Source organism: Struthio camelus, chromosome 6, assembly GCF_040807025.1.
Source record: "Struthio camelus isolate bStrCam1 chromosome 6, bStrCam1.hap1, whole genome shotgun sequence".
Classification (NCBI taxonomy): domain Eukaryota; kingdom Metazoa; phylum Chordata; class Aves; order Struthioniformes; family Struthionidae; genus Struthio; species Struthio camelus.
The window spans coordinates 20828289-20842976 of NC_090947.1; the positions used below are offsets into that span (position 1 = coordinate 20828289).

The 14688-nt window shown below is 40.0% G+C and overlaps 1 protein-coding gene across 4 annotated transcripts in view; it reads right to left on the reverse strand.

Annotated features, from left to right (window-relative positions):
• Positions 1 to 423: 423 nt before the first annotated feature.
• The window catches only part of MTX2 (metaxin 2), a 38366-nt gene continuing 24101 nt past the window's right edge, over positions 424 to 14688 (reverse strand). For all 4 annotated transcript variants that reach the window (XM_068948495.1, XM_068948494.1, XM_068948493.1 and 1 more), the window contains 7 exons: positions 9216 to 9288; positions 6127 to 6203; positions 5313 to 5405; positions 4547 to 4585; positions 4013 to 4138; positions 3307 to 3383; positions 424 to 924 (listed from right to left, as the gene is read on the reverse strand). In XM_068948495.1, coding sequence (XP_068804596.1) covers positions 714 to 924; positions 3307 to 3383; positions 4013 to 4138; positions 4547 to 4585; positions 5313 to 5405; positions 6127 to 6203; positions 9216 to 9288 — 696 coding nt within the window. In that variant the 3' untranslated portion in view covers positions 424 to 713. The remainder of the gene's footprint in view (positions 925 to 3306; positions 3384 to 4012; positions 4139 to 4546; positions 4586 to 5312; positions 5406 to 6126; positions 6204 to 9215; positions 9289 to 14688) is intronic.

Sequence of the window (14688 nt, forward strand, 5' to 3'; positions counted from 1 at the left end):
CACTTCTGCTGCTCTTAAGTGGCCTTGCCCTCTGTGGCGACAGGGCTTCAATTTTAGCTGCCAACTTCCCATCTTACACCAGTGCAGCAGATATTGGAAAGATGCAAAAAAATCTTGAAGTGTTACTGTGATAGGAATTTAGGAATTGTGGGAGGTTTAAAAAAAAAAAACAAAGAGAGCCCTACTTTCACCCTACTTTCAGTTTATATATACTGATCCCTTTGTAAATGTGAACTTTTGAAGTGCAAGCACATGAAAGGCTGGGGGGTACAGGGAGGAAGAAATATTTTCTTATGATTAGTCTTACTATGTAATCAAATGATTTCTTCGCAACTTCATGCAAATTGCTTTCCTTTTGTCTTTTTGTTGTGAGGATCGGCATAATCTATTTATTACATAGACATAAAAATTAGGAAGAAGAAAAACTTTTTAAAATATTTTATTTAATACAGATACAATATTTTTCCAAGGTCACTTAAGATTAAACGGTATACAGGCTATTAAAATGGAAGTGCCCATACAGTCATTTCAGGTTAAATGCATATAGTATATTCTATAACACAAAAACTGCATTTAAAGTTTTTCTTGCTCCAGAGTGATTTGGCAGCTTCAAAAATCTAACATCTCTTTCCATTTTCAAAACCAATTAACTGAACAACAAAAACAAAATTCATTTCTCAAATGGGAGCCATCCTGACCATCACACCACATGCTTATCTCAGTAAGGACCTCTTAGCAGATCTGGATGTAGCACTTGAAGAGTTGTCTTTATCATGACCCTCAAAGTACTGCTGCTCTATTCGTCTACAAAAGGCTACTAGATTATTGTAGTTTTTCACTTTTTCAGAGAGTTCATCACTGGTTAGTTGAGTAGTAAGGATTGTGAACAGATGTCCAAATACCAGAGCATCTAATTCAGTTGGTCTGTAAAAAACAGAAAGAACAGATATTTTGGAAGCCAAGTCTTGATACAGAAAAATCCTGCTGTTCTGAATAACTTTTAGGTAGCCACATAATCTAAGAATTAGGAAGTAATCAAGCAATGCTCTGAACTTACAGAAACATATTTAACTTTGTATTCAATGTATTACCATACTGCTAATTCTCAGTCTCTTCCTTAAAGTCACTGCTGGTAGCTTAGAAATGTGAAAAAAGCATTTCTTAGAAGGGGCCCAGTTACTGATCCAGCATCAGCTGTGTTCCAGTCTCTGAGTTCTGCAGCAAGGAAAAATGCTTATAAGGTCTGGGTCACATCCCCCTGCTCCCAGTTCCCCTGCAGATGTGAATAATAAACCCAATCCTTATCTTGCAAAACCAAAGAGGAAAGGGAAAAAAAAACGCAGAAAACATCCTCCGTTCCCTCCTTGTGCTTATTGACATTCAAGAATCATTTAAACAATAGGAAAATGGAGGTCCGGGATGAAAGCAGCTAGAATCATCTCTTTTATGAAAAAGGACTAAGAAGAAGAAAACAGATATCTTAATTTTTGTTCCATAAGGGACCAGTTGTTTATTGAATGTTTTCGGTCCTACCTTATTTTAGGTGCAAGCCTTCTGTATTGAGATGTCAGACCTTTGCGTATAAGCAGTCCATAGGCAAACCAAAAGTACTTTTTCAAATATATTAACAACTTTACTAGTGCAAAAGGCAAACAGCAGGAGGATTTTCTAAGAATTTTATAGCCTTTCTATTTGTGGGCCCCTAAGAATTCTCCAGTGGAGATGTGTACACCTGTATAACAAATTTGAATCTGTCAGCAACAGGCTGCTTTTGTCTTTTTTTCTTTTCTTTTTTTTTTTTTTTTTTTACCTCCTACAGACTCCCAGAGGTCACAAACTGAAAAACACTGGACTAAGAACACGTAATTTCTTGGTAATATTTCAGATAGTTGAAAGGCATAGAGCTTGAAAATGTACCAAGGAAGCTTGACTAACAATTAAAAACAAAAACCCCAACCTATTTTCATTAAAAATAAATAAAGAAAGAAAATTTAGAAGACAATTTGTTGTGTTTAATAATGATTTGATAAGATGCAATTCAAACTTATTCTGTAGTGCATACTATAGCCACTCAATTCACACTACCCACCTAGCCTCAACTTTGAAAAAATTAAGGGGCAAAGACACAGAGAAAAGTAACCAAGACCACATGCTGCCTTTTGAAGACATTTATCTGTCCAAATGTAGTTATCCGCAGTCAAGACTTGAGCATTTCTCCATTTAGTCTATATGCAGAAGACAAGAGGTACTAGTGTGAGCTACACTGTGGATGTAATTGATAATTTCCTGGTTCCTCCTCCTTTTAAGACCCTGAGGCACAGGTGACCTGGACAAGGACTTCCACTAGAATATAGAGGTAAGTTGTCACAGAAGGACTCTTTTCAGAAATTTTAGTATGCTCTTGGTTAATTGTCTCTGCCTTCCTTAGTATACAAAGGCATTAGCCATTTTGTCATTTCTCGGTGTTATTCCCCTATTATAGATCAATGCACAGAACCTCTAGCACTGGCTACAGAGGATACCAAAACAAGGGCCTAAGAAACTTCAAGGTTTCCAATAAAGTTTAGTACACCACACCTACCAGCACTGTGTATAACCCAGGAAGTAATACGAACACAGATGTTATTTAAATCCATAATATTAAAAAAAACCCCTGAATTATGAGGAGCAGGAAAAAACAGCATTTTGCAATTCGAGCAAACTGGTAAGAGCAAAGGACGTCCTATGAAGGCCAGATTTTTTTTTTTTTCCTTATAATGGAAATCTCAGCTTTCACTCTGTAATTGATCCTTCATTGAATAAAAGGCTAGCATTCTCCCGGAGTTCACGTGATTCACAGACATCCTCACACTAACCTGGTTCATTCAGAGCTGTCACTAATGTTAACAAGGGCAAGAAGAGCTGTCTTGGTCAAAACTTCATGAGGCAACATTTTTTGACCTGTACCCAGTAGAGAATGCTACCTGAGAAATGCAAGCAAAGCTTGAAGTGTATCATTTTTATAAGAAATTAACTGTGTCAAGATATAAGTTTGTTGCCTGTGCAAGCTGTGGTGCAGTCTATAAAAACAAACAGTAGTAAAACTAAATCCAAAACAGAAAAAAAAAGTATCTTACAGAAACTTCCCTTTTAATACCTACAATCACTTATTTTCGAAATTATGTGGTATATTACATTCATATTTATACTCCAGTCACATATTTGAGTTTCCTTAACTAATCGGGTAGCGTTAAAGTAATGCAGAAGTGTTTCATATATACATGTATCACATTCTTGGCTGCAACGTTTCAATAATGAGTAACTTACTGCTTATTGAAGAAATATGGTTGTGTTCCTAATCTCTGGGAGAGAGCCTGGCAGCACTGATCTACATCTTCAAGCACCTATCAAAACACACGCAAGAGAAAGTATCCATAGTGTCAGGAAACACCAACACTACGAAAGTAACCTCCTTATTGTACTTGTGCCAACAGCAGAAACACAGAATACACAACGCTTCAACATCAAAAGCTGTTCAAGTCACAGTCAAACCTACACAGTAGGCAGGCAGCTAAGTGTTACTTAATACAACATTTGACATACAGCAATGCTGATTAAGTGTTTTCTTTAACATTTATCACTGAGCTTAAGGGTACCAACTTCTACCTCAAAACTGCTTTGTATTTTTCTTAGACCTCAGAGGTGAAGCCACAACCCTGCCTATCAACACCATGCAGGAAGTGGGGGGGTCATAACTTCTAATCCTTTTTCAGGACCATGGCCTAGACAAATACTAACAAAGATACACACTCATAGGAAAACATCTCTCTCCCCACACCCTCAGATCGCATAAAATTTAAGATTTATTGCTGCTGAAGCTGGACACCTGAATCCAGATAACTAAGTACACAATATATTTTTTACCCCTTCTATTTCATAAAAGTGTTACTTCTCCAAAGCCTTAAAAAAAAAAAAAAAAAAAAAAAAGGAAAACACAGCATAAAGAAATAAGTTTTGCCTTTCACACTGGTACCTGTTCAAGTGACTTGCCAGCCCATCCAATGGCTTTCATCTTTCGCCTGATCTCCCATTGCTTCTGATAGGACAAAATGCGGTTAAGAGGCCACGGGTAAGGGGAGCCGTATCTCGGGTGAGTAATCTTTGTTTAAAAACAGAAAGTTGCATTTTTATAACGAAAAACAAAAAAGAGAGAGAAAATTCTATTTACAAAATAGCTAATATTCAGATGTATCAGAAAAAGTTACACCTTTGTCAGAAAGGGAGTTGTGTGATATACTGTAATTATTTGCCCAGATTTTGTAGTTTGCAGCATGACTGTTTATCACCTTAGAAATACATATAAAAAACATCTATTTTGCAGTCAGCTACCTCCAGTAATGACACATAACTTCCCTAAAATGTATATGCAAGCAAAATTAAAGTGAAAAGACTGTATCATTAATGCTATAAACCTAAATGTTTCATTTATGAGTAGGGACTTGCAATTGTGAGCGAAAGTGTTTTCTCATTAAATTTTAATTAAGATAAATGCTGCAGAACCACTCACCTCCTCTACTGTAACATCATCACACCACTGGAGATACAACTAGGAACAGAAAGAACACTTACTAAAACTTCCCAATAAAGGAGAATAGAGACAATCATTTCTTACTAGAATTTTCTTTTCTATATTAGATTAGGTTCCATTGAATTCCTTCTATTAGACCTCTGAACGCAGAAAATAAATTAAAACTGAAAGTAGGCGGCCAGTTGCCAGCTCTTACTTCACCAGCACCAGGACCAAGAGGAGACTGAAGGCGCTCTCTCATTGCCTACACGCCACGCAGGGTCTGTGTGCTGGTGGCCAGCCTGTGGTTCCTGAGCTACCTCCAGCTTGCAAGTGCTTCCAACACTTGTTGCGGTTGTGTCCCATAACTGGCTACAAACGTGGACCACAAGGTAATCTAACCATGGGCTGGGCACGTGAGCACGTGTCCTGCGCAAGTGGACAGCGGGGCTGCCCAGTCCAGCTGCGGGACGGGGTAGGATGCCAGGAACCACTGACATTTTCCATCCACAGAAATGGGCTACTTCTATAGCTGTATGACACAGTTTGGAGAGCTAAGGGAATTGTATATATACCTTCTGTCTACTGAACTATTTCAGCAAGCAGCCCATTCGGTCAAGAAAACTTGCTTCTGCCTGCTTTTACCTCAAAAGTTGAAAACCTAATCTAAAAACAAGTAGTACTTTCAATATGAGAAAAAAATCTTAAAGCTTTTTTGCCTAAAATTACTTATGCAAGTGTATGGAACTACTATCGGTTTCTGTACCTCTGCTGTCAAGAGCATATTATTGACTAATTCCATGTAGGCTTTCATCTCAGCTTTTTGGACTTCATCCAACCCATCACTGAGGGAATGGCCCTAACGGGGAAAAAACACAAAAAACACAACTCATAAAAAAAAAAACCCATATAGACATGCAAGAAAGACTACTGGAATATTTAGCAATGCCCAACCCAGGGACCTTTGAGGTCGATGAGCTTTGGCTCAGATCCTGATCTCTCACATAATACAATAACAAATTAAATAGGTACTTCTTATACAAAATGTCCTTTAGCATTAAACAGAAATCATCATAATGTAATACAGCTAATCTGCAAGAAATGTAGACTATTTTCAGCTGCAGGTGTACATAGCTTAGTGCACAGCTTCCCAGTTAGTGCATCTCTATGTCAAAAAGTAAACACATTTACATGTGATACAGCTTTATCAACTGCTCGGTGAACATCGTTTTTAAAAGTACACAAAAAAATCAACAGCAAGTATAAACAGTATCTGACACTTCAAGATTTAAGTGAGTCAGCTCTGGATTTAAAAGTTTTATTTAAAAAAAAGGTCTCAGGAACTGGAACTAGTAGGCAGAAATCCTGCACAGAATTTACTTCCAGAATTTGAGTAAATTTCATGTTGTTTCCACCTCAAACAACTCCCATCCCAGCATATCTTTCTTTTAAAAGGGCACTAAATTTCTACATAGTTTTAAAAAATTAAGTAACATTCCAGAAGAGCACACTAAATTAGCACAGGTGCTAAGCATGATTTACTTGCCATTCAGTAATTTATAAAGAAAACATATTGTTACCTTGGCTTTTACAAACTGCACTATGGGCCCAAGTTCAGATACTACTTGATTTCCCACATGAATAAAGGGCACTTTGCCTGTAACGTGAGAAATGTATTTTAGTAAGAGCTTTTTATACATGCAAAAAAAATCATTTCCAGTTTTTAAAGCAAGTACACATTGCAGGTATACCTGAACACCCTTTCCCTCCCCCACCCCCAGTAAGCATAGGTAAAGTTCTTAAATACATAGCTCACCAAGCTTACATGTGTAATAAAAATATTGTAACAATATTGTAACGATTTGTATTTTAATAATGGATCTTGCTTTGCTGGAGAGACTTAATTCAGCGTTTCTTCAAAGTACAGCTGGGAAACGCTAGGAAAGCAGACAAAGCCCTTGGCTAGTTTCATGGCATAGCGCGTTCCCACCCTCCCTTGTAACGCGCTGCTGCGGAGAGGGCTGCCGAAAGGACGACAGGAGATGTGGCACTTTGCCCAGCACAGCAAGAAGGGAGAAACACAAGCGCACGGTCAGCAAGGCCCAGTCTTGACTCTCTCCCCTCTGGGCCTTCAGATTCCCCCCCGATTGGGCCAACTGGCTCCTGTCAGCCTGCCCTCTCTCTTTATCCTCTAACCGTGAGCTGGCATTTTCCAGATGGGGCCTGCAATAGATTTTCACTTTCTTGGAGGGGGGAGGCAAGGAAAGGGAGCTTTTCCATCATCATGGGGGCAAAACTGGGCTAAAAACATAACATTAGTAAAGATAAACGTTCAGTCTACACAGCTGAGCCCAGTGTCCGGTATGGAGCAGGGCTAAGAATGGCCAGTCCTCAAAAGGAAACTGAAAAATGACTGTGTCACACCGATACAACTTAGGGCCGTGGAAAGGAAGGCTTCCAAGTGTTTCTGCTTGGTACCTTCTTTCTCGCACACAGAATTGAGGCGAAGCTTTAGGGCAGGCAGAGATACCAGAGGAAGCCCTGTTACACACAGGAAGCCGCAAGGAAGGACAGTAGTTGCCTCATGGCCCTTTTTGCCTGTTCCCAGGTGTGCCCCCCGGGGCTGAGGGCTCTGGCCCACAGGAGTCACCCTGCCCACCTCGCTCCTCCGCTGCACCTTGTGCCAAATGCATCGGACAAACAGCACCCCTACAGGCCCTGTCAATTTAAGCAAGTCTTCTGTGATTACTTGTTTCATTGCAATCACCCATAAAATGCAGACAAATGGTGGACATTTTCGATTACCAAAGAAGCCCTCATGACCACAGAGAGTAAAGGAGCCGGCCTGGTGCAGTGGGTACAGCACGCACTTACTTTCCTGCCTCTCCAGGGGCAAACTCTGCCCTCCACAGAGAATGCAAAGAGCAAGATCAATACCTGCCTGACTCCGACCGCCTTATTAGTAATACATTCAGCAAATGCGAAAACATTCCTTCCTTTCACTGAAAGGCATAAAACTTACTGTTAGGCCTAGTTCAGACTTCATGCTAACAGCAGTTTCAGTCATAGATTTTATCCTGAGATTCACTTCTCACTGGCTTACTCAGCGTAAGGGTAATAAATGGAGTGCACCACACCAACAGAAGCCTCAGCTGGATCCATACGCTGCGTGTTACAAAAGGAAACGCAGGCCCTTCTGAGCTGCCAAATCCAACGGTTTCGGTCAGACTCTGCTTCACACATCAAGACAATCTTTGGGTATTTCACTTTTGATCACCTCAGAAAGAATTTTGTGATTATGACAACCAAGAGGTAGAAAACCCTCCCACCAAATGATGAGATGCAGACCTCTGTCTACTGCTGCTATGAGACAGGGGGTGGTGGGAAGGGAGAAGGGGGCAAATTAAAGATCTTTCATGGAAGGTTTTAAGAACCAAAACATAAAAAGAAAGGAAACCGGGAAAGTGCATAAAAATAACAAGGATTCCAGGAGTAAGGCCAAAAAGAACCACATCTGTTTTCCTGCCTACACTTAAAATTGAACTAGCGTTAAGTTCCCTCTTTTGCTCAATTTCTTCAGCCAGCAGAGAGAGGAAGGGTTCAGATCCACATTATGATATCAGATGCTAGTGGGTGTGAATATGGGATGTGGATAGCAGAGAAGCGAGAGAATGCAACCATTACCAGTCCTGTTCCTATGCACGTAAGAAACTCCTCTGTACGTGGATTCAGCATTCCAAAGCTCCTTTATTTACTAAGGAATAACTTACATATCTCCATATTCTGCTATTTTTTTCACTGCTGCCAAGCAACTGGGTTTTTTTTGAATAGTGTAATTCCAGATGCTTTGACTGAAACTCCAAGTAGCAACAGCAGAACCCATACAGTCTGCAGACATATACAGACAGACATTTCCACGTTGCATACTTCAGCCACAGCCAAGTAATCAGCAAACAAACATGTCCTAATACAACAAAAATGTGGGAAGGAGTGCAAGGATTGCCAGAATTCTGTGCCCTGCATTCAGCAGTTTTCTATGGGGTAAGTTTTTAGGCAACCAGTCATCCCCAGCAGACTGCAAACACTGTACACTGCCAATATTTAATTTATGGGTGGTGGTGGGTTGTTAGTTTGGGGGTTTTTGGACAATCTCATGGATCAGAGAAGGACTTAAATGTGCCTGTCACCCTTAATACTGACAATGTACTCTTCATTTTTCTCAAGTATCTACATATCAGCAACCATCTCCCAGATAAGGTAAAAAAAGATACTTTCTCCTGTTTTGTTTAACCCCAGCAATGGGAAAACTTAGCATTCACCGGTCAACAGGAATGGATGCAGAATAAAGACACTCTGGGAAACAAAAGTATTTCTCTTTCAGGACACAACAACTCCCAGGCGTTTTAGAGAAGGTTTCCACCAGACATTTGAACTGTCTGAATGCTATATATAGCTACTGCATTCACAGGCTTGGTTACATATTGTACTAATGTTACTTTGCATTTGACCGTTTTAATTGTTTACAGAAGAGAAACTGCATTGGAGAGGAGGGGGGAAGGCAACCCACACAGGGTAGCACTGACCGACTGTTATCAGCAAGACACGGCACAGTTGCCATGGTATCAGAACGGAGGTATAACATAGTAATCTAAATGAAGGCCACACTTACCAGATGGGGACATATACTCTGCATTTGCCCTACAAACCACACGAACTGGCAGATTGCACATTTGCAAAAAGGCCTAGAAACAAAGAGCAGCATTTAAAAAACATGAATACACCTGTGACAAACAAACGTGTTGCTCTCAATACATTTGACTATATCTTAGCTAATATTTAGCACACACTTAAGAAGCATAGTTCCTTGCATACTGCTTGTGGAAAGAAAGAAAGAGAAAGTAAAAGGAAAACAAGGTTTTCTAACTTCCTCAGACAATTCTTTACCACCCAGTCATTCACTGGAATTCTTCCAATGAAGTTTCATCTCTCCTCCCGCCAAGAGAAGCAAAGCAGCAGTATCTCTGACAGCTACAATCACTGTTGTGGCTGTACAAGTTTAAGTTACATTTTGCCCCTCCTGAAAATCATGCTATCTGCATAACACACAACAAACATATATGGCACCTCCCCACATTATATTTACAATAGCTGTCAGGTTTCCTAGCAAACGCTATGACAAGTTTTGTTGTGTGATACTGTCAGAGCACAAGTCTGCTTTGGGAGGATGTATTCATTATTTGTAATTTATGCGAACCATGGAGGGTGTAAGTGATCGATTTACTGTTTCTGTCTATCAGTAACCTTAGATTCAAAGCATTCTCAGTAGGATACCGATTTTGTCATCACCTACCATCACCACAAAATCCTTAGTGTGTGTCTGTTTAAATAGCAAAATATCAAGGAAAGTATTTGCAATTTGGATAGAACATGTCAAATAAGCAACCTCTTAATCTCTAGAGTCTCTCCTAGCTGAGCTAAAGTCCTACCGTACATTTTGTCTTTGCAATTATAAAGGACAGAACTCCAGATTCCACAATTACAACTATCTACCTGCTGTGGCTTGAGGTTAAAAAGGCCTACACCGAGAGGGCTAGGGACCATGAAAAAAAATGCTGTTGTAACTTGAGGGATGGCATGCTGACTGCATTTGTTGCAAGTGAGCAGATCAAAGCCAAAATGCTAAGTGCCTTGGGTCCTGGAGAAGGGCAAACAGCACAGTGTCCTTTTTAAACATTTTGGAAACAGCCATCTCATGTGTGCTCTATTTGCATTTGGTTCTCACTGTGCAAAACCTCTGTGTGAGGAGAAGGACAGATTACAAATTAGCCTCAGTGAGCAGAGGCCAGATCCTGGCATCATCTATTCTAGTGATTTTTTTTTTATTCCATTTCATTCAGTCTTCTCCAGGAACTTCGGATGGGAGAAACACTGATCTTGGTAAGATTAGGAGAGGCAGAAATTAAAGACGACAATGTAAAGGCACGGGGGAGAGAGAAAAGCAAAGAAAATGAGCTAGACAGCGCCCAGCAAAAGCCCTCTCACAGATTCCCAGAGCCTGACCTAACCATAATTACATCCAAGAAATCGATCCCCACAGCAAAGGAAGGCACTGGCCACTGCCTGCACAAGCCTCCTCCGAGCTCGTCAGATGGCAGAATCCAGCAGAAAACTGTGCTCTCTAATCTTAGACACAGAAGTAATCCACACTTTAACTACACTGAGATTGGTCATCTCTGCACTAAATGAGAACACAAGGCATTAACTAAAATGGACATCAGCCCTATTCCTAACTTTGTAGTTTCTGTAGTAACCACCAAGCAAACAAACCAAACCAAAACAACAACAAAACAGCTAACCCTTCTCTTCTCCCCCCTGCACTCTCGCATTGCTGTATCCCAGACCCTAACTTACCTGAGCTGACCCTAACTGTATCAAGGGGGGGAAAAAAATAGGCTTCAGTCCCTCTCAATATCGCTTTCAATCAGTCCAGAAACTGCACAGTTCAATATTAAATTCGCATTATTAATTTTGCAGCGTTAAATAACGTAATTCAAACCCAAACCCCAAATTAAAGTAAGGAGGTACGGTCGCAAGTTACAACACAGGACATTGATTCTGACTGACAAAAGCCTTCTTCAAAGCTTTGGGGGCTCTGCAAAATCCACCAGTAGCCTGGGTTTTTATACCTTTTGACTTCCTAACCCTAACTTAAAGCGCTGCTTCGGAGCCAACTACTGCATACACATATGCAGTTATATAGAGAGAGGGACTAGGAATGGTCAACATCGGCCAAATACTGCAAGTCTTGCACTAATCAACAACTGGTCTTTATATTCCCAAATCCTCACCTCAAGCAGAACCTCAATTACTGCTCAAGGGACCAACCATTACCCAAAGGAAATACAAGGCACCGGCCTCATTGGACACCATCCCACTTCACAAGTCCGTGGACCCATCAGACTCCACCAAATCTCTAGGCTCTTGCAGTCTTAGCTTCCCAAACTCCACGTGAATAATAAGAATACCTGGAGGAGTAACTCTTAACAAGAAGTAGATGAAGTCTGCCTCAGTCCCAGATTTCTTCCTACGTCTGCTGGCTCTGCAGGATCTAGCAGTGATCCAGACTGCTGAAGCGACCGCTACATACATTGTGTTTTCTGCTCAAGCTGGGGCTTTATATGCAACTTCTCTGAAAGTAGCTAAGAGATAAGAATTTGGTGACTTCGGTTTAGAATAAATACTTCTTCACATGCTACCACTGGACATGGAATCCCACAGAAAACACACACTAGCAGAACTGGAACACAGATTTCATTTTTTTAAAAGCTCTACCAGCAGCTACACTAGGATGCAAATATCCTCTTTGCAATAGTACTGTGCCATGGTGGAACAGTGCACATCAAACAACAGCTTCAAAAAGAATTTTATTAGGGAAGGGGGATGGACAGACAGATGGGATAGGGGGACTGAACTCAAACCATACTTACTAGCTGCTGAATTTTTCCTCAAAAAATATGTGAAGTTTCAATTGGTCTAGGCTTACCACAAGAATTTCCTTTGCAGTAAGGCACTAAATTAACTTTGCAATTCTGCGTTAAGCTGAAGGTGAATTTAACTGCCATATACTATTCTCATTGATAGTTTAGGAAAAAAAAAAAAAAAGTCAAAAATTACACCGGAGTTAGGGCCAATACATGAATAACTGCAAAGCTTGTAAGTGCAGAGACGTATTAAAGCAAAAAGAGATAGATCAAAGAACTATTTCTACTTTTTCATATTGGTGTGTCACAAACAAGATATTCCAGCACAAACACTTAGGTTACATGAGTTGCTTCAGCAAATTTCGACTGTGTATTGGTACTGTACATCATATTGTACACTGACTCCTACATATTTCAAGGCCTGTATGAAAACATGGTTTGTGACTGTGAAAAGTAGTTCTCAATAGAGGCTAAACCATAAATGAAATCTTTTCAGTGTAAAGAGTTCAAGTCTCCAAGTTTCCATCAAAAATCTGAATCTGACTTTCTCTGTCTCCTTCTTCTCAATATCCACAGACCAAAGAATACTGACCACCATTATATTTAGCAGGAAAATTCTACCTCAGTCTCTAACCTACTTCAAAGTGGAGTGGATAATATGTTGCCATTTGGGCATCTCCAAAATACAAATATGCAGGCTCCATACACCTTTTTAACGCTCGATAAAGAAAAGAGGAGAATGGAGGAGGAGGCTGAAGTAGAACTGAGCCCTAATATGAGAACAAATTTTAATCGAACTTAATAAAAATTTGGGCTAATCTGTATAATAAAGAGCTGATTCTAGTAAGCTTAGAAATAAGCCAGCCTACCCTCAGTGAGGCTAAAAACAAATAAACAAAAAGCCTGCCAAAACAAAAACCCAAGAATACTTCTTCAGAATAATTGTATCCAGTTCTAACTTGCCTTTTTTAGATAGGAGGCCAGAACCGAGCTTGAGAAACTGAAGAGTGAGTCAAGATTAAAACTGGGCAAATCCATCTGGTTCTGCACTCACCCCAGCAGCCCTCATGCGAGGATTAGAAACACTGCACACTGGAGCTGCCTCTCTAGAAGCCTTACAACACCATTTCAGCAACCACTTTCAGCACCTCCCTGCCAACACCTATTCCACACTAGTCTGTGCCTATATTTAAGACCACCTCTAATATGAGTTGTTAAATAGTAATGAGATACAAAAACAGGGAAAATAGAACAGTGAAAGAGCTGAAACCAAAACTATTTAATGCCTTATAATACACTTAAATATCCAAAAGTGGAAAACTGCTATTATGTCTTTAAAAAGTTAGAAGTCCAGAAAATTAAAAGACCAATGTGCTTGAGCTGTAATTTATATGCAAAGTACAAGCTATTTAACCGTAAGTGCTCCTTATATACTCTTGTGTGAGAAAATGAAAGGCAGAGGGAAGGCCCTGCAACATGAGAGACGTTTAATCCTTACTGATCTACACTGCTGAAGTAATCATCGCCTAGAGGAGTACGCTAGTATCCACTCCTTGATTCGGCTTAAACCACTGGTATGCTGGACAGACCGTCATGTTGACCAAAACCACATGTCAACTGACAAAGGGGACAGCACTATCCATAGCCACAAGGGCTCAGCCTAAGAAAGCGACCTTACAATCTGCATTGTTATGAGAGTATATGTACTCTTTCATTCATGTGACTGACAAGCTTTGGAAATTATCAGTATTAAAGACACAGATTTTCTTTACGTTCCATGTTTATGGAAATTACAGTTACTTTTAGAAAAGAGAGGGACTATGATCGTCACCCATGCATTCTTATAAATATCCATTGCTAGAAAATTTCAACTTTTTTATGATGCACTCAGCTAGCTAGACCAGTTGTAGACAGTAAGTGATAAATAAGCAAGAAATTTTAACAAAATGGTTGAAATTGGCACAGATAAAAGTCCAATAGAAAGAACACAAAACAGAGAAGACAAAGCAGGAATTTTTGTGAGCCTTGATCCTGCTTAGCCTTTTACTTCAGTGATCAAGGAAGGAATTGGTCCTTTTTTAACCACTCATGTGGAACGTTAAATAACAGCACATTTGATGGCTGATGACATCAGACTGCTACAGCTTCCACTTTTGACAAAAGAAGTAGCGGCACACCAATTCCTGCAGCTCAAAACATCTCATTTTCCCTTGGGTACCTCACATACATACATTGAGCAGGCAAGGCAACCCTTGCTTTGCTTTTTTTATGAGAGAAATCATCAACAAATAGGAGTGAGCCCAGGTCCTCTGAGTCTTTTTAGAGTGAAGGGAACAAGAGGGGAGGCTTGAACCACCCCGGCACAGTTCTGCTGCAATTTATGAAATTATCAACACCCTTTCAAAGACATGGCATCAAAAGCTGAGCCGTCTAAAAGATCAAGGGCCCAGACTTATCCTAGTTCATCTGAGATCGTTACAAACATCATAAATTTGGCTCATCAACTTTAAAAGAAACCGAAAGGAGCCAAGGAATATCAAATGACACATAAGCTAGTTTATTAAGCCCTTCTAAATGTTTACCTAAATAAAACGGGGAAGCAAGATGGTAACAACACAACTGGAAACAAGACAATTAAGCACAAGCCTTATTGTCCTATCT